The 27,428-nt window shown below is 49.1% G+C and overlaps 11 protein-coding genes across 11 annotated transcripts; 3 read left to right on the plus strand and 8 right to left on the minus strand.

Annotated features, from left to right (window-relative positions):
• Nucleotides 1-2,175: 2,175 nt before the first annotated feature.
• On the plus strand, nucleotides 2,176-5,262 carry FSST1_011896 (uncharacterized protein; the record flags this gene model as incomplete). Its single annotated transcript, XM_083235071.1, has 2 exons — nucleotides 2,176-4,639; nucleotides 4,691-5,262. The coding sequence occupies 2 exons, from the start codon at nucleotides 2,176-2,178 to the stop codon at nucleotides 5,260-5,262; spliced, it is 3,036 nt and encodes a 1,011-aa protein (XP_083081592.1).
• An 821-nt stretch (nucleotides 5,263-6,083) lies between these two features.
• Nucleotides 6,084-8,126, minus strand: FSST1_011897 (rRNA (cytosine-C5-)-methyltransferase NOP2; the record flags this gene model as incomplete). The annotated part of the gene is made up of 1 exon (XM_083235072.1): nucleotides 6,084-8,126. The coding sequence occupies one exon, from the start codon at nucleotides 8,124-8,126 to the stop codon at nucleotides 6,084-6,086; it is 2,043 nt and encodes a 680-aa protein (XP_083081593.1).
• A 475-nt stretch (nucleotides 8,127-8,601) lies between these two features.
• FSST1_011898 (cell-cycle control medial ring component-domain-containing protein) lies at nucleotides 8,602-9,264 on the plus strand (the record flags this gene model as incomplete). The annotated part of the gene is made up of 2 exons (XM_083235073.1): nucleotides 8,602-8,712; nucleotides 8,764-9,264. 2 exons carry the CDS (start codon nucleotides 8,602-8,604, stop codon nucleotides 9,262-9,264), a joined length of 612 nt encoding a protein of 203 aa, XP_083081594.1.
• Nucleotides 9,265-9,634: 370 nt separating this feature from the next.
• Nucleotides 9,635-10,561, minus strand: FSST1_011899 (actin-binding ADF family protein; the record flags this gene model as incomplete). The annotated part of the gene is made up of 6 exons (XM_083235074.1): nucleotides 9,635-9,775; nucleotides 9,837-9,885; nucleotides 9,953-10,026; nucleotides 10,098-10,281; nucleotides 10,490-10,500; nucleotides 10,559-10,561. The coding sequence occupies 6 exons, from the start codon at nucleotides 10,559-10,561 to the stop codon at nucleotides 9,635-9,637; spliced, it is 462 nt and encodes a 153-aa protein (XP_083081595.1).
• Nucleotides 10,562-11,699: 1,138 nt separating this feature from the next.
• Nucleotides 11,700-13,571, minus strand: FSST1_011900 (chaperone ATPase HSP60 domain-containing protein; the record flags this gene model as incomplete). The annotated part of the gene is made up of 3 exons (XM_083235075.1): nucleotides 11,700-13,216; nucleotides 13,269-13,410; nucleotides 13,467-13,571. The coding sequence occupies 3 exons, from the start codon at nucleotides 13,569-13,571 to the stop codon at nucleotides 11,700-11,702; spliced, it is 1,764 nt and encodes a 587-aa protein (XP_083081596.1).
• Nucleotides 13,572-14,617: 1,046 nt separating this feature from the next.
• Nucleotides 14,618-16,213, minus strand: FSST1_011901 (uncharacterized protein; the record flags this gene model as incomplete). The annotated part of the gene is made up of 1 exon (XM_083235076.1): nucleotides 14,618-16,213. The coding sequence occupies one exon, from the start codon at nucleotides 16,211-16,213 to the stop codon at nucleotides 14,618-14,620; it is 1,596 nt and encodes a 531-aa protein (XP_083081597.1).
• Nucleotides 16,214-17,146: 933 nt separating this feature from the next.
• On the minus strand, nucleotides 17,147-17,783 carry FSST1_011902 (uncharacterized protein; the record flags this gene model as incomplete). The annotated part of the gene is made up of 4 exons (XM_083235077.1): nucleotides 17,147-17,172; nucleotides 17,227-17,552; nucleotides 17,608-17,660; nucleotides 17,712-17,783. The coding sequence occupies 4 exons, from the start codon at nucleotides 17,781-17,783 to the stop codon at nucleotides 17,147-17,149; spliced, it is 477 nt and encodes a 158-aa protein (XP_083081598.1).
• A 1,047-nt stretch (nucleotides 17,784-18,830) lies between these two features.
• FSST1_011903 (uncharacterized protein) lies at nucleotides 18,831-19,259 on the minus strand (the record flags this gene model as incomplete). Its single annotated transcript, XM_083235078.1, has 1 exon — nucleotides 18,831-19,259. The coding sequence occupies one exon, from the start codon at nucleotides 19,257-19,259 to the stop codon at nucleotides 18,831-18,833; it is 429 nt and encodes a 142-aa protein (XP_083081599.1).
• Nucleotides 19,260-20,096: 837 nt separating this feature from the next.
• Nucleotides 20,097-20,665, minus strand: FSST1_011904 (uncharacterized protein; the record flags this gene model as incomplete). Its single annotated transcript, XM_083235079.1, has 2 exons — nucleotides 20,097-20,429; nucleotides 20,525-20,665. 2 exons carry the CDS (start codon nucleotides 20,663-20,665, stop codon nucleotides 20,097-20,099), a joined length of 474 nt encoding a protein of 157 aa, XP_083081600.1.
• A 919-nt stretch (nucleotides 20,666-21,584) lies between these two features.
• FSST1_011905 (uncharacterized protein) lies at nucleotides 21,585-22,385 on the minus strand (the record flags this gene model as incomplete). The annotated part of the gene is made up of 2 exons (XM_083235081.1): nucleotides 21,585-22,253; nucleotides 22,314-22,385. The coding sequence occupies 2 exons, from the start codon at nucleotides 22,383-22,385 to the stop codon at nucleotides 21,585-21,587; spliced, it is 741 nt and encodes a 246-aa protein (XP_083081601.1).
• A 2,953-nt stretch (nucleotides 22,386-25,338) lies between these two features.
• FSST1_011906 (uncharacterized protein) lies at nucleotides 25,339-26,827 on the plus strand (the record flags this gene model as incomplete). The annotated part of the gene is made up of 3 exons (XM_083235082.1): nucleotides 25,339-25,493; nucleotides 25,779-26,750; nucleotides 26,803-26,827. 3 exons carry the CDS (start codon nucleotides 25,339-25,341, stop codon nucleotides 26,825-26,827), a joined length of 1,152 nt encoding a protein of 383 aa, XP_083081602.1.
• Nucleotides 26,828-27,428: the final 601 nt, after the last annotated feature.

Consider the following 27,428-nt stretch of genomic DNA (forward strand, 5'->3'; position numbering starts at 1 on the left):
CTTGGACCATTTATTTGTTTAAGTTAGGTTGTTTGAATGATCCGCGGAAGCTCGGGCAGTCCAGGGTTTTTAGATGGGTTTTTAAGCGAGGAGCTTGTGTAAGACGTGGGTCACAGGAACAAGAGGAAGGAAAAAGAGAAGGAGACAAGTCGAAGAACAAAATGTCTTTGTTTGCAGTTATTTAATAAAATGAGATCTGACTGCAGGCAGCCATAAGAGAGATGTGCATTGCATAAAGAAGCGGGAGAGCTGCAGGCTGCAGCCAGTCTCGAGGCCAAAGAACCTAGGCTCCTCTCTTTTCCAGGCACCTGCCGCTAAATGGAATAGGGGACTTTTAAGTTGACATGTATTGACTGGGCAGCATACCATTGAGAACCTCAGCTAAAGACATGAGCAAATTGTGATTAGCTCAAGTTCGAGAGTGTAACTGAACAGTTTGTTGTAATCCATAGACCATTCCAGGTCAATACTTCTGAAGCCCCCAAAGGATTTTATTATATTCCATCCAGTTGGATGGCACCCTTTCCTACTAGTCTAGTGAAGTGGCCTCCATCTGGAGACCCATCTGCTGTGACTGGGTCTCAGACATGAGTGAGATCGTTCCTGAATTTGTTGCATACATTAGTACGTACAAAGTCATTCCGCACAGGGACAGATGTTTTCCCCTGAGACATTCTTGGAGGGGAATTCGTTTACGTGATACAGACCAGGGGAAGTGCAAAAGAGATCAACACAAATCAACAACAACAATAACATCATCATGGCCAGACAAGGTCAGGTTTGGTTTGTTGCACAGGTATAGACCCCGGCCAGTTTTTAGCTTCGTGAGATCATCAAAGATCGTCCAGGTACGCCAGGCACAAAACTACCAAAGCATCATAAAGCTTGGAAACATGGAAGCTGACACAAACTCAAGTGACAAAGAAAAGTTCTTTACTCTTTACTCTAGACTAGAGGTTAGTACATAGGTTTGTCTACCACACGTCGCGACTATGACGCGTGAAGGTTCTGAACCAATCGGGCGACTCCCCTGACTGCAAACGGTTCAATTGTTAACTTACTTGTTCAGAGGCTACTGGGTAGCAGAAAAAATGGCCTCCTAAGTTTTAGGGTATAAAAATAAGTAGTCTAAGAACTATGTCTAAACGGGCATAAAGTGACCTACTAATTTCATCCCTTAGGCTTTCAACGGTCAAATTTTCTGATACCCTGGGGAGAGGTTGCAACAACAAGCCAGTCAGTCACGTGTGGTATACTCTAGGGTGGTACCTATTCGGACTCAATTCTTGAACCAACACCCAAATATTCTTCCAAAAATCCTGGAGATATCCCATTTCAGGTGTAGTGTCAGCAAGCCTTCTCTTGTAGTGTTTAAATAGCGCAGAGACCAAGCCTTAGCACTTGCCCTGTGGGGAGTTGTCCATAGCGATCGCAGTGCCCAGCAACAGATGGTCACAGTGGGCACGTCCCTTAGTAGTTAGCGGGGACCACCTCCAGCCACGCTTACAGTAACCCCCCCAGCCATTTTCTTTTAGCAGCCCACCAAACAAACCAGTTCAGTCCTCCATTCCTGACCTTTGCATCCTGTTTCGCACGTCACCCTCGCGACCATCGAGAAAAATCCTTTTCCTACAACTCCAGCATCAAAAACCGAATACCCTCCTCTAACGAATTTCTCCCTGACGATCTTACTTTGCTTTGCTTTTCTTCTTCTTTTTTGTCCGCCCGCAAATCCGTCTGTCTCCACACGGCGACGTTACAACGTACCTACCTACCCGACTACATACTACCTATTTTCTTTGTTCCTCCGACTACCACCACAGACCTCGCTGCAGTGTCGCTTGTCCGCCAGCACATCCAAGGCCCATCGACCATACGCACAAAGCCACCAACCAGCTGTCAGAGCACCTGCAGGATCCACGATAACTCTCTTTACTTGACGACTCTTGTTTTGGATTTATTTTGACGTGACCATTATTTTAAGAACGTATCATCCACGCCGTCTTACGCTTGGAGGATATGCTTTTGTATGCGGGGAACAATTGCCTTTGACAAGAATGACTGTACGCAATTGACTTCGCGCCCTCAACAGTCAGGCTGAATAACGCTTTTTGCTGAACCTTGACCTCAACCGATAATTGCGAATTAAACTAAACAAACAACATAACTGCCAACATGGAACCATTACGACTTAAACCCCGACAACCTGTGGAGGCCGACATAGAAGATTGGGATGACGATGACTTTGTTGTGGAAGGCGACGACTTGTCCTTTCGCAGTCCATCCACAGCAACAAACATTCCATCACGCCCATCATCTTCAAGACGCCGCGATTCTGGCTCTTCACACTTCTCATTCCGATCTGAGGCTGAGGGGGAGGAAGAGAAGCATGTTCATATTCCAGGCGACGACGAGAAGTCGACTCTTGACGCTATCGCTGCTGCACAAAATGCTGGCATTCCCTTACCGACTAATGTCCCATCCTCTGCCCTTATGGGTGGCACGATCAAGCGCCTTGGCGGACGAAAGATCCGAAAGGTCATTCACGATGATTGGGAGAACGACTTGGAGATTCCCGAATCCTCCCAAGGCCTCAAAATAAAGAGGCCAGAACAACCCAAATCCCCCGAAACCTCGCGACATGTCAGTTTTGGATCAACTTCTACTCACACTAGTCCTATCAATTGGGGCAATTCGCCTCCCACTTCACCTTTTGACAAGGATATTCGAAGAGAATCTGGTCAATCCATTCAGTCTTTTCAGAGCATGCAGTCTATTCAATCTGCTACAAGCAATCTTTCGGCAGCTATCAATTTGGATAGATTCAAGGATGGTGACGATGACGATGATTTCTTTGACGGTGGTGACACTATCAGAGCCTCCAAGAGTCATCAACTTCCGAAGCCTATTTCATTTATCACACCTCCCACTCCTCAGAGGGATGTCAAGCCTGCCAATGTCGCCAGTACCGATGATGATTTTGAGGCGGATCTTGAGCTTCCGTCAGACGGAAAACTGAAGCTCTCCAAGAGAAAGGAGATTCCCAAGACACCTGCTAACCAGTCGGATGATCTGGATTGGGGAGAGGGGAGCCTGGGCACTCGATGGGGTGGAACTCGACGAGACACACGTTCTGCTCGCAACTCTGCTGCTTCTGCCCTCAGCCCAAGTATTTCGAGTTCGATCACTGCTGAGAGCGAAGATGAGACGTTCGATGGATTGATCTTACCCGCTGGTCCTGTTAACTGGACCGAGAGGCTCCAGCAACGCCGAAAGAGCAAATCTCCTAACCGAATCTCTGAGGAACCCATCGTGCCCCCCAAGAAGGCTCCAGCTGAAGCTGATAAACCTGACTTTCTTGATGGGCTTGATATTGGCGAAGGAGATGTTTTTGACTCGAGCAAGCTCACTCTGCATAAGAATGTTAAAGTCAAAGAGACGCGACCGGCTAGCCCGGCTCGTCCTAAAACGGCACTGTCTCTCACGTTCACGAACAAACCAGCCAATTCGACTCGGATACCCCGCCTGAATCACCATGAGCGAACTCACTCAACATCGCTGGAGCCGGTCTCTGAGAGCGGTGGTCCTATTCCCCAGCGTGCCCGCCGCTCACATTCTAGAATGGGTCACTCGGCTCAGTCATCCATCGCCAGTATGCCCACCCCTACCACAACTTCACCATCTCGTGGGATGCCACCGCCACCACCACGCAGAAGGGAAGTTGGCACGCGAACCTCGACAAACTCGCTTCGCAATGAACCGACAACAACTAGCGCTCAGCTTCTTAAGCAGAAACGCTCGATGCCAGCGATTCGAGCGTCGAACACCCCAGCTAGACAGCCGGCGTATCGCCATGATAGGCCGCCATCAAGATCGGAAAGCAACCGACCGTCGTCTGGAATACGACCAAAGACGCCCACCGAACGACAGCGACAAGGTTCAATGGATAGCCCCGCAACTGTCCGCAAGTCTCACCTTCCGTTTCTGCCAGCTGGTGCTTCTCAATCACATTCGCAGCACGTTACTACCAAGCGTAGTGGATTCCGTCGTCATGACTCTGACACTTCCATCGGCTCTATTGATTTGCGGCCCGGTTCTCGCACAATTTCGCGATCCACAATGCGATCACCTAGTCCCAACCATCGTCACCGTGCGACTGCTGACACATGGGAGCGTTTGAGCAAGCCAAAGAACAAGAAGAACTTTGGCGATGGTCACGAGTTGGACGGTTTTGATGATCTGCCAACGTCCAGAGAAACGGAAACGAGGTACCTGAAACAGCCTACCAGCTCAGGACCGAAGGTTGCCATGCGCAACAAACTCTACCAGAACGTTCTTCCAGACAGGAACTTGGTGAACTCCCCATCGGTCCCTGCCCCTCGACCTTCTTTTACTCCTCATTTTGCCCGTGACACCGCTGCAAGTAGAATTGCACGAGAGACCGCACTGGCGCAACGAGTCCCTAGCAATGGTCCGTTGACACCTTTGAACTCTCAGCGGACCACTCAACTTTCGTCGAGGAGTAATTTGACTCCCACCATTCCCCACCATTCAAACATTCGATCAAGAAAGCATAAGCGACCTCAGCAGACAAAGCCACATTTAATTTCGAACCTGAACAGTGGCAAAGAATCAAAGAGTAAGTTCATCGAGAATGAGATCATAAGTACCCTCACTAACTAGGATTTAGTGGTCAACGGAATGTTTTACAACGCAGACACATATAGATGGGAGGGCAACGAGAACGCCCTCAACGTGTTTGAACCGCCAGTACAGACACCTACTCAAGTCGTCGCCTCAACCACTACGCGCGAGAAGGATTCGTCAACACCTCGCCCAGCATTGATCACGAACATCAGCGCTACCAAGGGTGTCCAGGTCGTCGGTGGCATGGTGTTTGATCCTCAAAACATGTGTTGGCTCAAACTGGACAACCCAGCTAAACCATCCTCCGAGACTAGCGATACCATGGATGGTTTCGATGCGCTCGACGATGAGGATGTTTTCAAAGATATTCCAGATTTGGAAGATAATACTGCTGATGAGGAGGGCGCCCAAGGTCGTGGTAGCGACATTAAAGATGAATGGCTTGTCGGCGAAGAGTTCGACGTTGGTCCCGAGTTCATCAGACGACAACGCGAAGAAGAAGACCGGTGGAGAAGAAAGTGCGAGAAATGGATCGGCCGAGGATCCAGAGATCGCGAAGCTTGGCGGTGGACGATACGCGAGCTTGTCTCACAGTTCGACGATCTGGCGATGTGAGAGTTTCGAGCCTGATGGCTCCTATCATTCTTCGGCATCATTGTTTAAACAACGACTTGTAATACCAACGCTCACTATACCGGGTGGCTGTGGATACACAATATGGCGGAGCACCTACATCACGCCATGTAAGGAACGAGCAATCGGTTATCACGAAAGTATTATGACTGGATACCCCCAGGTGGTTTGGTTTTTTTTTCTTTTTCATGCGTTATGACAAAGGTAATTGGTTTTCTGCGGGTTGTTATGTTTCTTTTACTGCCAGCACCAAAGGGATGGATAATGATGATGACCATGTATTATATGGCAACGATGGATTGGACTGGCCTTGGGTTTTGACGAACGATAGAAAAAAACTGATGGGAAGCAGCCGAGCCTCACCTTACGGAAGAGGTACTGGACTATTTATGACGAGACGAACTTGACGACTTACTTACTTTAACCGATACGTTCTCTTTTAGATTTCTTTTGTAACCTAGTCAGCTCTTATAGCACAACAATCAAACTTTCCTTAAACCATTCTTTATTCGATGTGATGCTACACTTGATGACCAAAGCTCAGTAAAACAATCGGTGACCAATACGTAGTCCATATCAAGGCTGACTGTCAAGATACTCAGCAACTTCCATCAAGTTTTGAATCACATTCTACACAAAGCTGATGCTAAGATATGATTCTATCTGGTAACTTTAAAAACATCACTTGTTTATTATCTAGCGTATAAGATGAAAGAACTTCTACATGACCAACACAAAAAGCCGTCAAACCCATAACCATTTTGAGAACAACAAACTCCTGCCAACGGTAGAGAAGCTGGTATCTACTTTTTGCTCTCCTTCTCCTTCTTTGCCTTGGCCTTTTTGCTGTTGCTGTTGGGATCCAGACCTCTTCGGCGCATGGCGTTCCTTCGTCCCTTCTCCATGTACTCCTTATCCTCATCGTCATCCCAGCCACCAAAGTCGGCATTCTTCTTTGCGGACTCCTCATCATCATCTATGCTAATGGGAGTCTTGTCGATAACCTCGACCTCGTCGGCAGGACCGGTGGTGCGGTCGCGAGCATTAGAGGCGCTGGCAGGTGTGGGCCCGATCTTCTGGAACTTGGCAACGTAGAAACCATCGACGTTGAGGGAGTGAGGGTAGAATCGTCTTGTCAGAGACACAGAGGGATCGAACTTCTTGCCCATGTAGCTAGTGAAACCCTCCTTTCCAAAGGTAAGGCCGGCATCGACGAGGCGAACGTTGGGACGGCGGGAGAGAGCGTAGTTGACAACCTGCTCGTTCTCCTCGACGGTGACGGAACAAGTAGAGTAGACGATGTAACCGCCAGTCTTGGAAGCGTGGTTGACGGAGTCAATGGCAGCGAGAAGAAGCTGCTTCTGAAGATGAGGAAGTTGCATAAAGTCGAGCTCAGTCTTGTTGGTCTTGACGCTAGGATCCTTGGCAATAACTCCAGTTCCTGAGCAGGGAGCATCGAGAAGGACACGGTCGAAGCCACCCATAGGCTTAGGGAACTCTCGGGCATCGTAGTTGGAAACGATGACGTTACGGCAACCCAAACGGTGGATGTTACCGATAAGACCCTTGGCACGAGCCTTGTTAGGATCATTAGCAACAACAATACCGGTGTTCTTCATCATGGCAGACATGTATGTGGTCTTTCCACCGGGAGCAGAGGCCATATCAAGCACGCGCTCGTTCTCCTGGGGATCAAGAGCCATACAGGGAAGGAAAGAGGAGGCAGCCTGGAGAATGTAGTGACCAGCAAGGTACTCAGGAGTAGCACCCAGAGGGACGCTGCTCTCGAAGACCTGAAGTCCCACCTTGGACCATTTTCCAACTGGTTCAAGCGTGACACCACGGTTGATAAGAGCCTGAGCAAGATCACGACGGTGAGTGCGTAGGGTGTTTGTGCGGATGACGACGGGACGCGCCGACTCGTTGGCCTCGAAGAAAGCGAAAGCCTCGCGGGGTGTGAAGAGGTTGAAGAGCTTCTCGGCCAGGTATGCAGAGTAACCGTAGTAAGAGCAGATGTCTTTGAGAAGTTGTGATACATACTCGGCTCTTGAGCGACCCTCCTCGGAGAGCTTAGCAAAGTCGTCAAGGACGCGGATGTTCTCGGTGATTCGTGTTCGCAGGAGCTGCAGATCGGGCGCCAGAAGGGCTTGTGTCTTGGTAGCGAGCTCGTCGTCGCTATCCTCGTCGGAGAGAATGTGAGGCTTGTCGCCGTCGATGTTTGTCTGAAGAGCCTGCTCAGCCATCTCAGCCTCCGCCTCGGCGGCTTCCTCTGCCCTTTGAGCATCCAATTTCCTTGAAAGGCCCTCAATGTTGGCGGCTGTGAGCTTCTCCTCGGCGTCTGACTCGTCCTCATCTTCGGAGAACATAGCCTTTGTACCCTTGCCTCCGGCATCTTCGTCAGAGTCGAATACAGATTCGTCGTTGTCAGAGTCGAGGAAATCGTCCTTGAGTCCAGCGCCGCCGAGGTCTGATGAGCCATCCTCCAAGTCGTCGAGGTCAAACTCATCATCCATCTCTTCATCATCGGAAAGGTCTTCCAGCGCCGGCACTGGGGCCTTCTTGTTCTTCTTTGCTTTGCCATTGGCCTTGGGCGCAGCAACAGGAACAGGTGCCGCAGCAGCCTTTACAGGCTTTGTAACCTTTGTCTTCTTAACATCCTTCTTGGCGACGCCGTTCTTCTTGGACTCGACGACCTTCTCCTTGGTGACAGTCCTTCGCTTCTTCCGCTCGGGGGCCTCAACGACGGGATCAGCAGGGAGACCGGCCTTACGCTTGAGCTTTGCGAAATGCTCTTCGCTTAAGGGTGTAGGGGGCCCCTGTTTTTGCATACGACGACCGACACCCATTTTGAAAGATTGTGTCGAATTGAAAGAAGTTGGTAAAGAGTTGGTTCGACCAAGGTGTAAAACAGATCTGGTCTTGTTTCTTGGGCCTAGGAAAAGTTACAATGAATCGCGCCCCGCCGAAACTTTTTTTCTGCGCGCGCTGATAGCAAGGGTCCGATAAGCGGTAGAATTTCGTATCGTTTGATAGTATATCGCAGATCCTTAGTCAGCACCTGTCGATTGCTGCGGCGTGGAGCTTGCTTTGTAGAGGTGGTGGTATTCAATGACGATACTCGAAGCTGTTCACTACTAAACAATCCTATTGTTGCGAGTTTCAGTGCAGATAACTTTGTTATATCTTGACGATATATCAAAGCGACATTGATAGAGTCTACGCCTAACACACTCTACACTCAAGCCGCATCCTTTCTACTCAACCTAAATTAACCCCGCCTTCATCAAGCTTACAGCCGGTTCCAACGACGAAGCTATCACCATGTCAGAAACCGCTTTCGCCCAGACATTTCTCTCATCACTCGAGTCGCGACCTGTTCGACTATCAGCCGATCATGTCGAAGACCCTAAATCCTTCCCAGCTCGACCACCCGTACGGTTTCCGCCTTCACTTCCATAGTCCATCTTCTAACATCACTTTTAGTATATCATCCCCCGCATGCCAAAGGCCATGAACAAGCCTAACAACCTCGCCCCTGGTTCCGAACGAAGCATCACTGTCTCACTCAAGTCTCTTCGCAACCCTCCCCTGAGCATCAAGCTCACCTCTCAACCACTCGATACCTCGATCCTGGACATCAAGAACACTATTCAGAAACAGACAAGGATACCCGTCGCCAAGACGAAGCTTTTGCACAACAAGAAGCCTATCCCCGACAGTAAGATCCTCAAGGAGATTTTGGGTGAGACAGATATGTCTATCGAGTTTACGGTCATGGTCATTGGCGGGGCTGCTGCCATCCCACCTGAGGAGCCTGAGGCCACCCCTGAGACCCAACCTACAGGCGCTCATGCGCTGCAGACGGACGCGTTCTGGAGCGACCTCAAGGGTTTCCTGATGCAGAGATTAAAGGATGAGGCTGAAGCGGAGCGCCTTTCAGGTCTTTTCAAATCCAGTTGGCAGTCGAACCAGGCAAATCCATAGATTTAGAAGGAAGCGCAGCATAACAAAGACACACGGTAAATAGATAATAAAATGCCAATGATTGCCATATACCAGCATGCGTTTTTATTTTCCGCGGGTACGTACGATACATGGCCAGGGCTGGCAATTATGCGAATTTACGTTTCGCCTCCTGAAGCAAACTCGTCGTTTACGTCCCCAGAAGAAACGAAAAACCCATGGTATCCTCGCGCCCGTTTCCATCCACTCACTATACACTCCTACTCATTTGATTGCTTGCTCATTTTGGCGTCTCAACTCTTGAAACGACCTAGGTATGTTCAAATCCCATCACCACCCGCTTCTATAAGGGAGCGCGGGGCGGCGATTGGGCGGTTTCGTGACAACGCGCTTAAGCAGCAAGACCCTTGCTGACGGTCTTGAGGATGGAGTCGTATTCGATGTCATCAGTGTCATTGGCCTGCAACTCGGTGGCAATGCCGGTGAGCGATCGCTTAAGGGCCTCCTTGGAGGAAGCGTAGATCATCTTGGGCTTTGTGGGGAATTAGTCGACTTGTACTTGTGAGTTGGCCAAATAGTATGCGTCCACGTACCTGGATGCCAGCATCATCAGGGGACCAGGCAATGAAAGTGATCTTGTTTCTACCCGACTGTTAGTATTTTGGATTAAAGATCAGGGCCATTCGCAGGTCGGGGCGAGGTTGCATACCGGATACCATCGCCAGAGGCCAGGTTGTACTCGAAGTCGTAAACGGCGTAACGGGGACCTTTGCCAACGGCACCCTACAGCAAAAGTGTCAGAATTGGCGATTCGGCCTTGTCCTCTCTCTTGTTCGTTAAATTGGCATGCGTACAGTTCGGCTCTTGGCGGTAGCTTCGACGAGCGTCTCACGGAAGTCCTCCCAGTCGCGGCTCTCGGAGGCCTTCTCGACAACAATCTCCTTGTAGTCGTCAGAGAGCTTGTAGACGATGAACTTGTACTTCTTGTTAAGCTTCAAGTCGTTGAAAGCAGTAATGCATTCCTGAGAAACGGTGGCTCTATTTTGGGAAAACAAAGCATGGGTTAGCGCGGTTGTCTTAGAATTTGCTGCCAGGCTGCTGCGTGTTGCCCCGCGGCGGGCGTCATAATCATGATCGAGGGGTGAGGGGAGATGAGCAGCGAAGCGAGGTCTGACCGCGGGGGAGAAATGAATTTCTGCGGACGGGCGTGGGGGAAATAATTGAGGAGAGCAGCAAGAGTACGAACCCGGATTGAGACTGTGAGGTACTGTTAGATTCAGGGTCTTTTTTTTGGTGGTTTTGGAGAGAAGCTTACCATGATTGCGGTCTACGTCAGGAGACGGGATGTTTAGGATGAGGGGTGGTCGGGCTGGTGGGAGCTTAGAATTAGCTATCAAGAGCAACAGGGAGTGGGAAAAAGAGGGAATATTGGGTTTTATGTACGATGATGAAGATATTAAAAGGGTATTGACGTACCGAAGGTAGAGTGTGGATGGGAAAAGGAATAAACAGTCTCACGATGCGAAAGGACAAAGTCGTTTGGAAATGGGCGCTCGAGAGTAAGAGAGAGTGAGAAGTGGGTTGTATCTTAGTTTAGGCGGTAGAGAGAGAGAATTGTCCTGTCCCATAGAAAGGCGGGGCCGTTGCGGGAGAAACTTGAGTCGAGCGAGTCTGGCTGTTAGGTCGTCTCCTCTCCTTCTCCTCCTCCTCCTCTTGGTCCTCTCATGGTCCTCCCACCTCCCACCTCGTTTCTTGGTGGGGGTTGCCTGTGAGATAAACCATCCACGTGACTAGCCAAGTCAAGGCATTGGTATATCTAGATACTAATCTATTTTTGTCACTAGATGGACGGACAATGATAAGTACAATGCTATCAAAACAATATCTACTCTTATTGCCCATGTTTGGTGTCTACTTCTCTACCTAAATTGTTGACACAAACAAACGAAAAACCCTTGCTCGTAACTCGTCATCCTGTTCATGCAATGAACCCCTGCTCTGTATCTCGGCGCCTCGGAACCTGTTTTCAGCCCACATTAGGTACCTCCAGTAAACATTCAGTCTTGAAATAGATTAAATATAAACAATGAATGCCCAACCTCATACGGATATCGGCTGGTAACAGCAAGCGAATCAATAGACTATGTAGGCACACAGTCACATCAAGCAGTCCGAGTAGATCTAATGTTGTACATTTTCCTCTCTTTTTGTATCTCAAATCTTTTCATGCTAGTGCTACAATCAATACTATTATACATGGCTCTCAAAGTGTAGCCAAAAAATCCGTAAAGGGTATGAAGACGAATGCCGTGGTCCGACAACTGACAGAGAGGAGAAGAGTTTGAAAGACCACCACACCCGTCCCGTCATAACACGCAAACCATTGTGCGCCGTTCATCCATCCAGCTTTTGCTTTTTGTTATACAACACAACGTAAAGTCATATCATTCCGTCTCTTACATCATACCTCCCATGCCACCCATGCCGCCCATGCCTCCCATACCGCCCATAGGAGGACCACCGGCACCCTTCTCCTCAGGAGCATCGACAATAGCAACCTCGGTGGTACCAAGAAGAGAGGCGACACCGCTGGCGTCAATGAGACCAGTTCGGACGACCTTGAAGGGGTCAAGGATACCAGCGTTGATCATGTCAACGTATTCACCCTTGGAGCTGTCGAAACCCTTGTTGAAGTCACCAGCGTGCTCGTCAGTGAGCTTGCCAACGACGACGGAGCTCTCAAGACCGGCATTCTCGATGATGGTTCGGGCGGGGCGGGTGATAGCGCTCTTGACGATGCTGACACCGAGCTGCTGGTCAAAGTTGGAAGTGGGGACCTCGTTGAGGGCGTGGGCAGAGGCCTTGATGAGGGCAGTACCACCACCGGGCAGGATACCCTCCTCGACGGCAGCGCGGGTGGCGTTCAAAGCATCGACGAATCGATCCTTCTTCTCACCAACCTCGACCTCGGAAGAACCACCGACCTTGATGACGGCAACACCGCCAGAAAGCTTAGCAAGACGCTCCTGGAGCTTCTCCTTCTCGTACTCGGAGGTGGTAGGGTCGGCAATGACACCACGGATCTGCTCACATCGCTGAGCAATGGCGTCCTTGCTGCCACCACCGTTCAGGACAATGGTGTCCTCCTTGGTGATGGTAATGGAGCCAGTAGATCCGAGCATGTCGGGGGTGGCCTTGTCAAGCTTGATGTCAAGCTCATCGGTGAAGACGGTACCGTCAGTGAGGATGGCGAGATCGCCGAGAATGGACTTGCGGTTGTCACCGAAGCCAGGAGCCTTGACAGCAGCAACTTGGAGCTGACCACGGAGCTTGTTCAGAATGCAGACAGCGAGAGCCTCACCCTCAATGTCCTCAGCAATGATGACCAGAGGTCGGCGTTGCTGGGTGGAGACCTCGAGAGCGGGGATGATGTCCTGGACAGCAGAGATCTTCTTCTCGGAGAGGAGGATGAGAGGGTTCTCAAACTCGACCTTCTGGGACTTGGTGTCGGTGATGAAGTAGGGGGAGACGAATCCACGGTCGAATCGCATACCCTCGGTGACCTCGAGCTCATCGGCAACAGTCTTGCCCTCCTTGCAGGTGATGACACCCTCCTTGCCAACCTTCTCCATGGCGTTGGCGATCATCTGACCAATGTGGACGTCGCCGTTGGCAGAGATGGTAGCGACCTGAGCGATCTCAGCGCTGGTGGTGATGTCTCGCTTGTTCTTCTGGAGGAAGGAGACGACGGCCTCAACAGCAGCCTGGATACCGCGGCGGAGGTCCATGGGGTTGCAGCCGGCCGCAACGTTCTTGACGGTCTCGGAGAAGATGGCACGGGCGAGAACGGTAGCAGTGGTGGTACCGTCACCGGCGACCTCGTTGGTCTTGGAGGCAACATCCTGAAGGAGCTTGGCACCGAGGTTCTCGAACTTGTCCTTGAGGCTCACAGCGCGGGCAACAGTAACACCATCTATAATGAGTTAGTCTGATTTTTGTAAACTGATCTTTTAGGTCATACGAACCCTTGGTGATCTTGGGAGAGCCAAAGCTGGACTCAATGAGGACATTTCGGCCCTTGGGACCGAGTGTGGTAGCAACGGCCTTGGCGAGGGTGTCGACACCAGCGAGGAGGGCGGCACGGCCCTCAACACCGAACTTGAGCTCCTAGATAAGTTGTTAGTAGTCAATTCGACTGACATGACGTCCGAGTTCCATCATACCTTGTGAGCAAATCGGACCTGCTGGCTGAGGCTGCCAGCTCGGTACTTGGTGGCTGCCGAGGACAGAGCAGAGGCTCGGGCTCGGGTGTTCAATGCGCGCTGCATGATTGTGGAATTATGGGGTATATGGTAGAACTACAAGAAAAGGAGAAAAGAGAAACGCTCGTGAGGAATTCGACCTTGGGGGAGAGGACGGACGAGGAAAAGAGGTTGGGAGAGGTGAGGGAGACAAAAGGTTGAGTGAGTTCATATGATGGCGAGCGACTGAGAAGCTCCCAAAAAAATGGAATCGTCCCCGTCGCTCGGAGTGTCGGATTCGGTGAAACCCAGAAGCGACACTAAACCGTTTACGTACAAACCCCACTGGCCATTGACTTCTACACCTTTCCAGCGACATCTGTGAAGCTCGCTGCTAAACGCCCTGGAAGGTTTGGAAACGGGGCAGTTGAAGGCCTGGAACTCATATTACCGGAGCCATAGCCGAGGACAGCACTGAAAGTAGCCCAAATGGCGTCTTTGACTGGATGGATACTGACGGGTCACTCTCGGCTTTCAATGTCCTCTCTCCATCTCCACGAGCAAAAAAGAAAAAGACTAGACTCCACTGCCAATGTTGCATGACAAATGAATCGTCTGGGGTTCGCCGATTTTCCATGGGGCTCAACCGTGTAAGTTGTCTGGCCAGCATACAGGTTGGCATGCTGCAAGAGGTCTGGCCCTTGGTGTTTCCGTATCCCTACCATATAAACCCTAGAGCAATACTTGGCCATGTTTGTCATTACAAAAGTCATTTATGTGTTGAGAGTATATGCTGAGATGTCGAGACGATGAAAATCTGATCATCTAAACCCAAAGCATCGTGGTCGGCAAACTAAGGATGAAAATCAAGAGCAGAGTGAAGCAAGAACGTCTGCTATCAGCGTGGATATCACGATGAAATTTGTGTTGAAGTTTTCGAAAATTTATAAAGAATCAGATACCACTAAGTACAAGCAATAGCACGAACCAACTCTAATCCTGTATCGTTACAGCCAACTCGAAGGCCATGACAAGCATATAATGGTGTCACTATGTACATCAAGTTGATCAAATCTGTGCCGGATGGCACTTCACCTGTATGATGAATCCTAATACTCCGTTCCATCCCCCATCTAGTTGCGCGCGATGCGGCGGCGCTTGAACTTGCTGACCATGCGGTAAAGCGAGGATCGCTCACTTCGCTCAGTAACCTCAACATCGGCGGTAGCCTTCTTCTTCTCAGGCTTCTTGAAAGCAGAAGCCCAAGCTTGGGTGTTGAGCTCGAGCTTGTCGTGGGTGTCTACGGTCGTGTCTCTCGAAGACACACTCTCGCTCGCAGACATGTCGTGGCGAACTCCTTGCTGCCAGATATCAACAGCTGACTCAAGAGCCTGGCGAGCGTGCAGTCGAGCGGTCTCCTCAATGCTTTCCGCGACTGCCTTCTTAATGACATGGGGGAGCTCGTACGACAAGTTGCTAACAAGCTGTTCAGCGCTCGCGAGGTTCTGGGCAGTCGCGTAGTTGTTGTAGGCCTGAGGCTCAAGAAGTTCTTGCATGCGAGAAATGTGGGCATGCTGGAGATTGAGCTGCTCTCGCACGGCTTGGTTTTGCTTCTCAAGAGCGTTGTTCTGCTTCTTGAAGAAACGACTTTCCTTACGAAGGGAGAAGGATTGGTTCTGGAGAAGTTCATACTGCTGCTGAAGAGCGTGGTCTTGTTGTTGGACAATACCAGCCTGATACTGGGCGAGGCTGTTCTGTTGTTGGATAACGTTACTCTGGTGTTGGAGCATGCCAGCATGATTCTGAGTAATGGCAGCGTGGCGCTTAGCCAGATCTTCCTGTTTCTGAGCGAGAAGATGTTGGCGCTGAAGAGTATGGTCGTGGACCTCGATGAAATGGCTCTGCTGCTGGAGAAGACCAGTATGCTGTTCGACATTGGCAGAGAATCGGCTAACATTCATGCGAAGAGGCCCAGTAGCATCAGCGATGCCCTGTTCAATAGTATGCTCGACCATGGAGCACATGTCATCGTCGACATTGATGAATCCATGCTCATTGGGACGACGAACCATAGCGTTGGTCGAATGATAGTAGCGTTGCTCATGCTCAACAGCCTGAAGGTAGTGATTGACCCTACGAGCAGCTTCTTGCTGGTTATCACGGTGCTGAGAGGCAGCACGCTGTTGAATACCCAAGGCAATTTGCTCTCGGAGGTGAACGTACGAAGGGGGAGCTTGCGCCAGATGGTTACCACGAACACGCCGGAGATAAACGAGAGAGTTGAAGTCGTCGACGACAGCATTAGCATCGAGAGAAGTCTCTGTGGTAGCAGGAAGCTCTCCGTTGTGTCGGGCCTCGGCGATCGACAGGTACATCAGCTTGATCTCGGAGTGTGTGTAGGCCTGGCCATTGCGGACAGTGACCTCTGCCTCGGGGTTCACAGGGCAGTGGCTCTGGTGGGGAGTCTCAGGGCGCAGGAGAAAAGCCTCAATGGGTGACTCAGGAGGAGAATCGTTCCCAACGAGAGTGTTGCTCTCGAGAGAAGGCTCATCATACTCAGAGGTAGTGCAGTCCTCAATGTTCTGATCCTTGTGGGTAACGGCAAGCTTCTCGAGGCGAGCAACGACGGGAGACACGGTATCGTAGTCAGGCATGATAGTGCCACGCTCGGAGTCGCTGTCCTCGAAGGTGATCTCGAGAGGAGTGCGAGGAGGAGTAGAATCCCACATATTGAATATTTGTCAAATAGGAATGAATCTCGATACTAGTAGCAGAATCAATTTATTCGACACGAGTACAGAGATGAGTGCGCCTTGGAGATGTTAGCTTGAAGTCAGAGAATGTGCGGAAGATGCAATGAACACTCACGAGAAGCAGATTCAACTCGAAGCTTTTCAGAAATATTCTCGAAGAAGATAATGAAATTGTCTTTGGCAACGAATTCCAGAGTATGTAAGATAAGAGAGAATAAATGTGAAGCTCAATGCTAGTGATAGAGAAAGCCAACTATGAGCATGGGCGAAGAAGAAGAGAAGAGAAGAGCTCAGGATCCAAGAGCAGGAGAACTGAGGGCATGCGGAGTTAAACGCAACTTGAGAAACCCCTCAATTGGATTGATTTACAAAAGTTATTGTTCAATTCATGTTTGAGCACGACAATATAACTTGCATGCAGGCTGTGGGGCTTCGATGGCTGCACTTAAACTGGTACTGGCAGTGCCCGGCAGCTAGCAGCTGGCGAACAAGTGCCAGCCAGCTCGTTTACATCGATCTCAGCGTTTTGGTAGAATTGTGCGTTTTCAAGAGGGTGGTTTCTGCGCAATTAAGCGAGGGGAGTTCATCCCGTCTTGTAGAAGTTGGTGCAGTCAAATATGCAATGTCAACACTCCTTCATGGGGAGTTTGAGATAACAGTCACATTTTTCACAGCGGGATGACAAGATATGAGAATCATTCATGGCCTTTTTACATTAACAATGGCCCATAATCGTGACTAGGTACTTGGATGCCCTGAGATTTTCCTCAATTCGATGCACTGCTACCCCAACTCTGTGCATACGCTGTCATACCCCTATCAGATATCTAGCTTGCAATGAGATCGGTATATCCCGTAGCATTCATCCCGTCCAAAAACTCATCTCCATGTGCGCCCTGGTTTAAACGCTTAGGACTCATCAGAGGCGGGAGCATCTATGGTGGAGAAGTTAGTAAATGATGTAGAAAAAGTGATCGAGAATCTCATACCAGAGAGAGAGTTGGTAGACTCAGCAGCAGCCTCGTCCGGTTCCTCCTTCGGCTCTTCCTCCTCCTTCTTGACCTTACGCTTGGTAGCGGAAGCCTTGGGCTTAGGCTTAGGCTCCTCGTCGTCATCAGACTCCTTCTTGGCCTTGGCTCGAGGAGTTCGGGGCTTTTTGGCACTGCCAGCGGTCTCACCCTTGGCCTTGCGCTTGCTAGGAGTAGTAGGAGTAGCAGGAGGGGTGTCGGTCTTTCCATCTCCGTTGTTGGCAATGGCGAGAGCACCAGGGCGAGAGATACCATGGGCCTTGAGCATGCGCTCGTATCGCTTCTGGCTGTTAAGTCACAAGTCAGCATTTGCAGTGGTGAAGACGGAAGGGAGGTACTTACGCAGCAGCCTTGGTGACGATGTCCAGCTCATCGGCGACGGCCTGGAAGTCAGGCTGAACTTGTTAGTGTCGGAATCGAGAGCACGTTGGGTTGTATGAACTTACTCGGCCGTTGCTGGTATGTCCAATGCAGGACACGAGGAACTTGACCTGGTCGATGGGCTCTTGCTTAGACATGGTGACGGATGTTGGGTCTAGATAGAGTGAGCGACAAACACGAGATGAAAGTGATATTATAATAGAAAATGGGATGAAGGATAGAAGATGTATCAGTGCATACAGTGTTTGATGTTGGTGTTGTGGTTGAGTGTGCTGATGATCAAGCGTAAACAGGAGGGTGGATGGTGGGAGGATGAAAGATTAGAGAGGAGACGAGGAGAATCCAAGTTGGTGCAAGTAAACAAATAATAAGTTAATTTGTACGATGCAGTGTGACAAACGCTGGCGCTACCACGGACAAGGCAACAATTTACTGCTGGTGACTTGAACGACGAGACGAAGAGGCAGCAACCAAACATAACACTCGACCACTTTTTCTCATACGTGACATCTAGGGACGCATGGAACGTAGCAATGCAATTCAAATCACCCCAGCGACTAGATTTCAAAAACAACATTGAATATAACTCACATGTGGGTGTCTCTGACGTGACAGTCGCTGCCAGCTGCCAGCTTTAATACTAGTGCGGAAGTACCAAGAGGGCCCGATTGCCTATACACTCAGACCTTAGGGCGATCTCCAATGCTTGAGAAATCGATTAGATCATGGGCCCGTCCTAGAAAGATGCTTCGGAGCTCACAGATAGTATTTCGTAAAACTGAGGTGCCCAAGACGGTCATTCAGGGGTAGGTCCGCCTGATGCCTTCACGGTAACACTCAGGAATATTTTTATATACTAAACAATGTGTTACAGCGAAATATCTATATCTTAAACTTGAAGGCTTCTTCTCCGTGATGCATTAGTTTATAATAATCATGTTGAGGAGTCTGAGGTGCCGCTCTGCTGTCAACTTGAAATCGATGTGCTCAATACTTGTTTGTAATCAACGTCAGATTCGCTGCGTCATGTATTTTCTCAAATTCCCAGTATCATTGCTTCTATCCTCGAGGATATTCAGCCAGATCTCTTGGGTACTAGCTTTATTAGTGACGTTGTAGTGCAAATCATGGCACAATACATTTTCCATGGTACCATTCCCTCAATATCCCCATTGACTCATCACTTAATCCGTATCCTCATCCGCGTCTTCGCACTTGACGTTCTTGCTCTCGGGCTTGACCTCATCTTTGACATCCTCATTGTCTTCATCATCATCCTCGGGCTCAGTCTTCTTGGTCACCTTCTTGGCGGTAGGCTTGCGGGGGGTGCGAGGTGCGCGAGGCTTCTTGATCTTGTCTCCAGTCGCAGCAGCAGCGCCCTTACGAGGAGTGGAAGTAGCAGTGTCGCCGCGCCAGCCATGACGGACCGACATCTGGCGGAAACGTTCCTTGGCGCATTTGGCGTCCTTGAGGCTAAGGGTCTCGGCGACGGCGTCCCAGTCGGCATCGGGCTTCTGGGTCATGTTGTCGAAGATGGCTTTGATGAATCGAAGCTCACCATCAGTGAGGCCAGTGGGGGAGCCATCCTCTCCGGAGCTCTTCTTGGCAGGCATGATGATTGATAAGCTGCGTTTGTGTCAGTACTTGATAATGGGAGTAGGTGCTTGAGAATAAAAGATATACTGACAGTGATGACTGCTTGCAAGATCTCGATAGTGTATGATTGTAAGTTCACTTGAGATTCGGGACTGTTTGCCGTGTGTTGGTGTGTGTTGGTTGTGGGTTGGCTACGAATTCGCAAGGAAGTCAGGTTGTGAGGATGGAAAGGTTGGGTGTGAGGATGGGGAGAGGAGGGGTTTTATGGCTGGGACCAGCCAAGCCGAGTACCAGAGCTGGAGGGTGAATTTTGAGCTAGCCTGAGTTAACAATACAAAACAGAGGTCGAGGACCACTATTGTCGAGTATGGTCACAGCAGCAAGCTTGCGGTGCCGGTCACTGGCGAGCAGCTGCATGCACAGGCAACAAGGGCAGAGAATAACTGTAATGCGAAACGCTCCAACCTGGCAGGATTGTGGTAGTCCCTCTGAATCGTATCTACCATTGAACTAAATAACCAACTTAGAGGGTGTTAAGATGATTATGTCCCCAGTAACCAACCATTTGAGTCCAGGATTAAGCGGGACGACACTCCTCAACCACGACTCACCTTCTGCACTTTACATAGAATAAATTACTTGGTTCATATCAACGGTAACAAAATATGCTAATGTCTCTTTGGACTTTTCAATTTCGTGTCGGGGGGTTTCTATGGTATTATGTCGCTACCCTAGCTGTCACATCCTGAGATGATATACCATTTTCGTCCCATCAATCATTCCAGACTTTCCACGGCTCTCATAGATAGTAGTAATCAGCCCAGATCTTCATGTTTCCCGGTAAAGTCTCGAGATTACTGAAAGAAAGGATACTCGATGGCGATATCCTCCAAGTTGCCGAAGTGATGGTCCAGGTTCGGATCCTTCTCGGGGGTCTTCTCCGAGTCACGATCTTCATCCTTGACAGAAGGCTTGGGCATCTCCTCGTCTTCGTCATCGAAAATGTCGAAAGACTCCTCTTCCTTCTTGACCTTGTTGTTTTTTCCCTTGCCCTTGGCAGCGCTGCGAGGGGTGGTGGTCTTGGAGACGCGACCGCCAGCTGACTTTCGGGGAGTGGCAGGAGCACGAGGAGCAGAGGTGGTCTCAGTAGAGATACCCAGCTTGCGCTTGACCTGTCCGAAGCGGACCTATAGATGTTTGCGTCAGTATGAGGTTGTGATGATAGATAGGGGTTGATGGTGAAGGGCGACGTCATGGTAGGTATGAGAAGGGTTAGGCTCACCTTGGCGACGTCGGCATTCTTGAATCCAGCCTCGGTAGCGACAGCGGTCCAGTCAACGTCGGCCTTGTTGCGGGTGTGCTTGACGATGCTGAAGAACAGCATAGCCTCAGCAGCAGTGGGTTCTCTCTTGTTATCGGCCATGGTAGCGATGTTCTATAAAGTGTCAGCTTGGAAGGTCGACCTTTCAGAAGGGGGGGCCAAGTATTATTACATTTGTCTTGTGAGGAGAAAGTTGGTTTATGTTTGTGGTGCGGTTGTTGTGAGAGAAGAAAGAAAAGGAGGAGATGTTTGGTGTGGAGGGAAGAGAGCAAATATGCCAATAGTGAAGGGGTTTAGGCCTAAATCTTAGGGAGAAAGTAAACCATAACTACAGAGGAATTGTAAGAGCTTGGGTAACTGTAGAGCCAGTGTTTGATCAGAGGGGAATACTGAGAAAACCGGGCGATTCACTGAGCTGATGCGCAGGCAGCCTTGTAATAGTGAGAGCCCGTTTGCAATATTAAGTATGCTTACTGTATTCCCTATAGATGCGCTGTTGGTGATATTCTTTCCCTGTTTGATTCTCATTTTGAAGTGCTATGGCACTGCCAACTAATGTCGCCTACCTATTGCACTACAGCAGACATGTAAGCCATGCAGATTATCTAGTCTCTTGAGAAATATGTCTGGGTACAATCTTCAAGAGAGAAGGTAGCATAGAAATATTTCTTAGTTCAGATTGAATATAGAAGCGTTATCGTACAACTTTCATAGCGACTTGTGAGTTCCAACAAGGCGAATTCCAGTAACTGCCGTCCATTTTTCTTCAACGCCCACCTGTGTTCAACCAAAAAGAAAACGTTGATCCTAATAGAAAAACTCAAATAGAAACCAGACATGAGTAATACCATGACAGTAAGGAGACAAGGAAGTACCACACGAAAGAAAAAGTCATTGTCATTAAGTCATATAAAGAAAAAGCAATCTACCAGAACGCCAATTTTGTACATTAGCAATCCTCTTCCCACTAGCCTCTCTACCTCTATCTGTGTCATTTCATCCTTCTTTTTCCGAGCGGGTATCAAAAGGATTGGTCATTGAGGTCATCCATCCATTCAGGGTTGCAATCTGCAAGGGACAGAGGACCGTTGAAATCAAGAGCGCCAGGACTCTGAGCGTCACCGATGGCAGGCTTGTAGGAGGCCAAGTCGTATTGGGGGTCAAACGTATGAAGGAAGGGTGACTGTCCCACGACAATGGGATCCTGAGGAGGTTGTTGAACCATAAGGTTAGGAGCAGAGTCCATCAAAGGTCCAAACCCGTTGCGCATTCTCAAATCCTCGAGGGAGGTTGGGCTGAAACCAACGCTTTGTTGAGGCATGTCATCACTGAAAGGAGTGAGGAAACGGTTGAAATCGTCTCGAGTGTCGGCTAGGTAAGGAGATGAGGTCGAGGCGGGGGAGAACTGCGCAAAATATTGGTTCTGTTCCTGCTTGATAAGAGGACTTTGATGAACTTGAACATAAGACGCGAGGCTTGATTCAGAATTTGACTTGGCAAGGCTACGGTTCTTGGGCCTTTGCTCCTTTTTCGACTTTGTTACTCGACTCTTGTCTTCAGCACGAGTCCTCTTTTGTGGCGCGTGGCCCTTGACAGTATCACGGAAGCGAGTGAATCGCATCCTTGCAGCGTGGCCATTTGTGATGGGCTCTAGGAGTATGGGGTCTGAGGCGACTGCATTCCAGTCGATCTGAGAAGGATGTTAGGGATATACTTGTGGTGGTACGCATGGCAGGGGAGATCAACTTACGTCCTTAAGGTTCTTCTGATTCAACATGGCCAAGAGTAACCGAGCCATGGCGTTCTCGCTGTTGGGAGTCATTATGAATGGTGTGTATGTGTAGTGTGAAAGAAAAGAACAATGGAAGTGGTGGAATAGAGAGTAAAGAAGAAAAATTGTGGATTGTAGCGAGAACGATGCCGTAAATACAGGCAGAATGATCAATGTTAGATATAGGTAGATTAAAGCATGTGAAGCTTCCCTCCAGGCAGCTATCGATTTTGGCTGCCTTAGGTTTGGAAGGTGACGACGTCAAAAAAGAAATAAGGTCGAGGTTGAAAAGTTGCAGACTCTGAGTCACAGTCACAGTGGAACCTAACTCCGTGAACTCGACGAAATGGTTCTGCGAGGCTGAAGCTCAACCGAGGATATATCGAATGGATGAAAAAAGCTAAAGTCGAATCGTTCAAGGGATCTTGTAGAAGTTGAGTATGCTCTTGAATCAGCAAGATGGACGAGGCCCAAGGGGAACGGCCGAGAGCAGGCGTAGCGGGAGGAAACCCGTCTCTAAAAGGAGGGTCAACAGGGCCCAACGTGGTCGATTTATATGTGCATGTGAAACGTTTATCCGGATGGTGGTTATAGATGAATATTGAGAAGAGATGAGGAAGAGATGGAAAAGGGAGGCAACACTAAGAAAGAGGAAGAGAAAGAGAAAGAGAGGGGGATATGTGCTATATGTACGAATCCGTCATGCAGTAGCTGTTTGCTAAGATTCAACCTAAAAGTGATGCCACACACACCTCTTTGCAGTACATCTACACCCATCCCAACTCCTTGTGGGGGAGAGTCCAACAGGCAGATACAGGGGGGGGATCCATCCCAGTCCAGGCACACATGGGTGTCCCCATAGCTCATTACTGCACTGCAGAGAGCCCTGAGAAAAATGTCTGAGATGAGAGAATATCCATCCATTGGAAAGGGGAGGTCAATGATGGCGACGATGCTCCATAGTTGCCTGAATTAGAATCTCATCCTGTCGGATTCCAAGACGATCCTTCCCGTTGATGGAAAATGGGGCGCGACGAGGGGCTGCGGTCGGCGCGAACACCGCGTAAAGTGGTTGCTGACCCCCCGCTAAATCCACTAATTCAGAGTCTAAGACAGCGCCCCATGGCCCCCGAGACCCCCTGTCACCGGAGCTAGGGGGCGCTGCAGCCATTACGCTGCAGCGGGTGCCGCAGTTCCAGATTCAATTAATGAATTGTTTATAGAGTCAAGAAGAGATGAGATCAATTTATCAAGACAGACCAATCCCCTCGACGTTATTAACTTATTTAAGCTTCATAGAGAATAATTTATAGAGTTCAATATCCATCCAAACTCTTTATCCTTCCTCAAAGGGTAATGGACGGATCCCGTAAGCTTAAAATCAGCCAAGAACAGTCCAATTAACCAAAGACAAATTTTCTAAATCAAAGCTTCCGACACATCAAACTAAAGCAGGCTCCGGACAGGGGTGGGAAGCCCAGGAATGGAGTGAAACCACAAAGTGTGACTCATTTCGCGGGTCACCGACGAATTATCAACGGCACTTGAGGTATACGACATGCAACAACGCAGGGGGAGAAAACTTGAAGTTAACCTGGTTGGGCAACTTGGCGATCCATGGCGACCATGATGGTTGTTTACATTGCCTCGTGGCATTTTACAGATGCATTTTCAATTGGTTGAATGGTTTGAATTGAGCTTAAACTTGATCATGGTGTGTGGAAAAGTTCACAGCGATACAAGTGTGGATAATAATTGAGACGAAACAAGAGGGAATGGACTGGACTTTGTTGGGATTCAGAAATGACCACATTACGCCCTGACACTCAAAGAATGAAAGAAACTGCAGCATGCAGCCGATTCGCCGATGCTTGCTTGCTTTGCTTTGCCCTTTTAGCTATCGACGCTCAGCTGAGGGGTGTAGCCTAGAAAAATGTTGATGGATGGAAGCCGAGACGACAAGAACGAAAAACAGCAATTCGACAACCATAACAGCTGGAGAAGTCTGGAAAATTCATATGTATACTATCATGAGGATAATCATACATTTATTCTATGATAAATTGCTTCTACGGTCACGTACGGCCTTCTATTCAATTGTTGGTCGTTATGGAGGGCATGAGATGAAGTGGGTGGGAGACGCGACGGGCGCGCAGCTGGTGGGACCTTGCTCATCAGGAAATGGGAACGAAAGCACGTGAGAAAAGGCCCCACTTCATGTTCTTTTTTCTTGTCCCCTCTTTGTCTTTCTCAGACCCCTTACTTCAAAGTGTGGCGCAACTCGAGTCTTTTGCCACTCCACCAACTCCGTTTTTACTACCGTTTCGCTTACGTAGCTACAACTTCTAGACCGTTTCGAGAGAAGTTCGCTTCCTAACTGCATAACTCGGCTTGTAATGCACATCTCGTGAGTATTGTTTGTGTATTGTGATGATTGTTGCATTCAATAAAGCTGTCTGTCATCAGATCAAGATTTGCATTCAACTTAACAACTTTTCTAATAGTGTCCCCAACGTCTTTAAGCTCCTTATTGTTCAACGGCTTTTCCATGATCATGATTACCTTGCGGATTAATTGTCATCAAACAAAAACAAAGCAACCAAGCAGAAGAAGAAAAAGCAAAGACTCGAGGGAAAAACAATCATAATTGATCCTGCCCAATTACATCTAGATCTGCATAATGATAAGCTCTACTTGGCACCTGCTGGGCATCGGAGCTATCATTCATCCGGATCCGACACCTACGTAGTGCCTTCCCTGCTTCCCCATGCCAAGAAGGTCAAGAGGGATGGGGAGCTTGGACCAATCTGTTCGGTTCAGAGACGCTACCTTCACTATTATTACCTTGCCTTAACAATTTCTCACCCAACTACACTACACTATCAATTTTCCCATTGATCCAGCCATTGCCTTAACAGCTTCTGACGATCTAAAGTCGCGTCACCACCTCAATACCCATCAATTCTTGTCAAGTCGACATTACCAGTAACTGTCCTTGTCCAGTATGAATAGTAAAAACTGGAATGACAGGGCAGACAAAGACTTGTTCTTTACTATTCTCTCCGTTAAAAACATTGGCGTCATAAGCGGCTCGGAATGGACCACTATTGGTAACCATATGAGAAGCCTGGGCTACGGCTTCACCAATGAAGGCTGTCGGTAAGTCCTTTATGCTTTTATTATCATATACTTGCCACTTCGTCAATTACAATTCTATCCTGCTCGGTTAAACCACAAACTGCTTATCACGTCTTAACAATTGGTGTCGGCGCATCATTCTACGCGTCAAAGTTGACTTATACCCGTCCACCTGTTCTTTTATCACACACATATATATAATATTCGTAACCTCAACATATACAGTATTTTCCAAATGATGAACTAATCTCACATAATACAATGCTTTTCAAACTTCTACCCAACGCAAAACTAACATCATGCCAGCCAACACTTTCAAGGTCTACGTCGGGCTCAGCACAAGACGGAGACCACTGGCCCTAATGGAGACACAGTACGGCGAAATGACCCAACTATGAATCCCATCACACGTCGCCCTGGGCCTGGAAGGGGTCGGCCAAGAAAGCAACCACCCGTTCCAGTACCTGGAGCTCCAGGAGAGGGTGCTCCCCATCCACCTCTAGCACCTGGTATCGTCTCTGGGCCACCTCCCAACTCTGCGCCTCCTTATCCCCAGGGTGCCGGTGCCCATCCTTATAGTCCTGTTCCTGCTGGCCCTCAACCTATGCAGCCACAGCCAGCCCAGGCTGTTATGAGACCTGGCAGTATCTCTTCTGCACCACCTGCACCACAAGCACCAACTCCTGGCAACGTGGTGCCTGGTCCAGGCACGGTTACATATCCAAGCCCAACTCTTGCGCCTACGCTCCCTCAGGACTCTCCTCACTTACACCCTCTTCAACACGGGCAGCCTGGCCAATCCGGTCAATCCGGTCAGCAACCTCAACCTGAGCAGCAGTCCCAATCCGATCAACAGCTCCAATCTGGCCCGCAGCCTCAGCCGACTCAAGCCCAGTCAGCTCAACAATCTCAACCTGACCAACAACCTCACTCAACCACACAGCCTCCGCCTGATCAAGAGATGCAGCCCAATTACCAATCTCAGGAGCTTCCTCAGGAACCTCCACGAGAGACTCGCGAAGCTACTGACGCAAGCGCTGCATCTCAATCTCGGCCAGTAGAGCAGAACCATGAGCCCCATGTTATCATGCCTCAAGAGCAATTACAGGAGGCACATGAAGATATAGATGCCGATGGCGAAGCAGATGTGGACGACGACGAACCTAGTGCTAAACGACAACGCATGGGTTCACCAGAGCCTCCAAAGGGTGATGACATGGACGACGAAGCTGTGTTAGCCCTCGCAGCTCACAATGGTTCCGCGGATTTCGCTTCCGAGTAAGTCATCGTTGCCTTCTTGGTGTGAAGCGCACAGACTAACCGTTCCTAGTTTTGCTACTTATGGTGAAGCATAGTGGCTTCCTTACTAGACAAACTTGATACCACGGGCATGGGCGTTAGAGACCGGGAGTTGTGCAAATGATCATTATTCTTTTGATGGGCAGATTAGATACGGGCAAGCATGGGATGATATCTACTGCGCAGTTTGTTACAACTGGGCGAAATGTTTGTGTATAAAAAGAGGACAATGTTTTATTACTGAAGAACAGAGAGGATAAACCATTGTCTATTTATGTCAAGTATTTTAACTACATATACATAGATGGGTAGGTAACAATCGGTCTTGTTGGTAGCGTTGGGTGACTCGGTTGATTCTTTGTTCCGGCGCCTGGCAGAAGCACTTGATTGCTCTGCTTCACATGATTGGACCGCAAAGACATACACTGCATAGAAATCAACTTGGACTTGGGTAATTTCTCTAAAAATACCAAATCATATTGAGATAAACTCATATTTGGGAATATTTGGGAAGCAAGTGTTAGGGTTAAAGGGAGCCTCTAATGTCGACTAGAACGCCTTGATAAGGGCCGTGCGCCAGTGACCAAGGAAAATATACAGTCAGGCAAAGTCAGCTTGATTTTTGTTTTATATTGAGTCGTTGCTCGGAAGTATTGC

This window comes from Fusarium sambucinum, chromosome III (genome assembly GCF_050947815.1).
Source record: "Fusarium sambucinum isolate potato_lamoka chromosome III, whole genome shotgun sequence".
Classification (NCBI taxonomy): domain Eukaryota; kingdom Fungi; phylum Ascomycota; class Sordariomycetes; order Hypocreales; family Nectriaceae; genus Fusarium; species Fusarium sambucinum.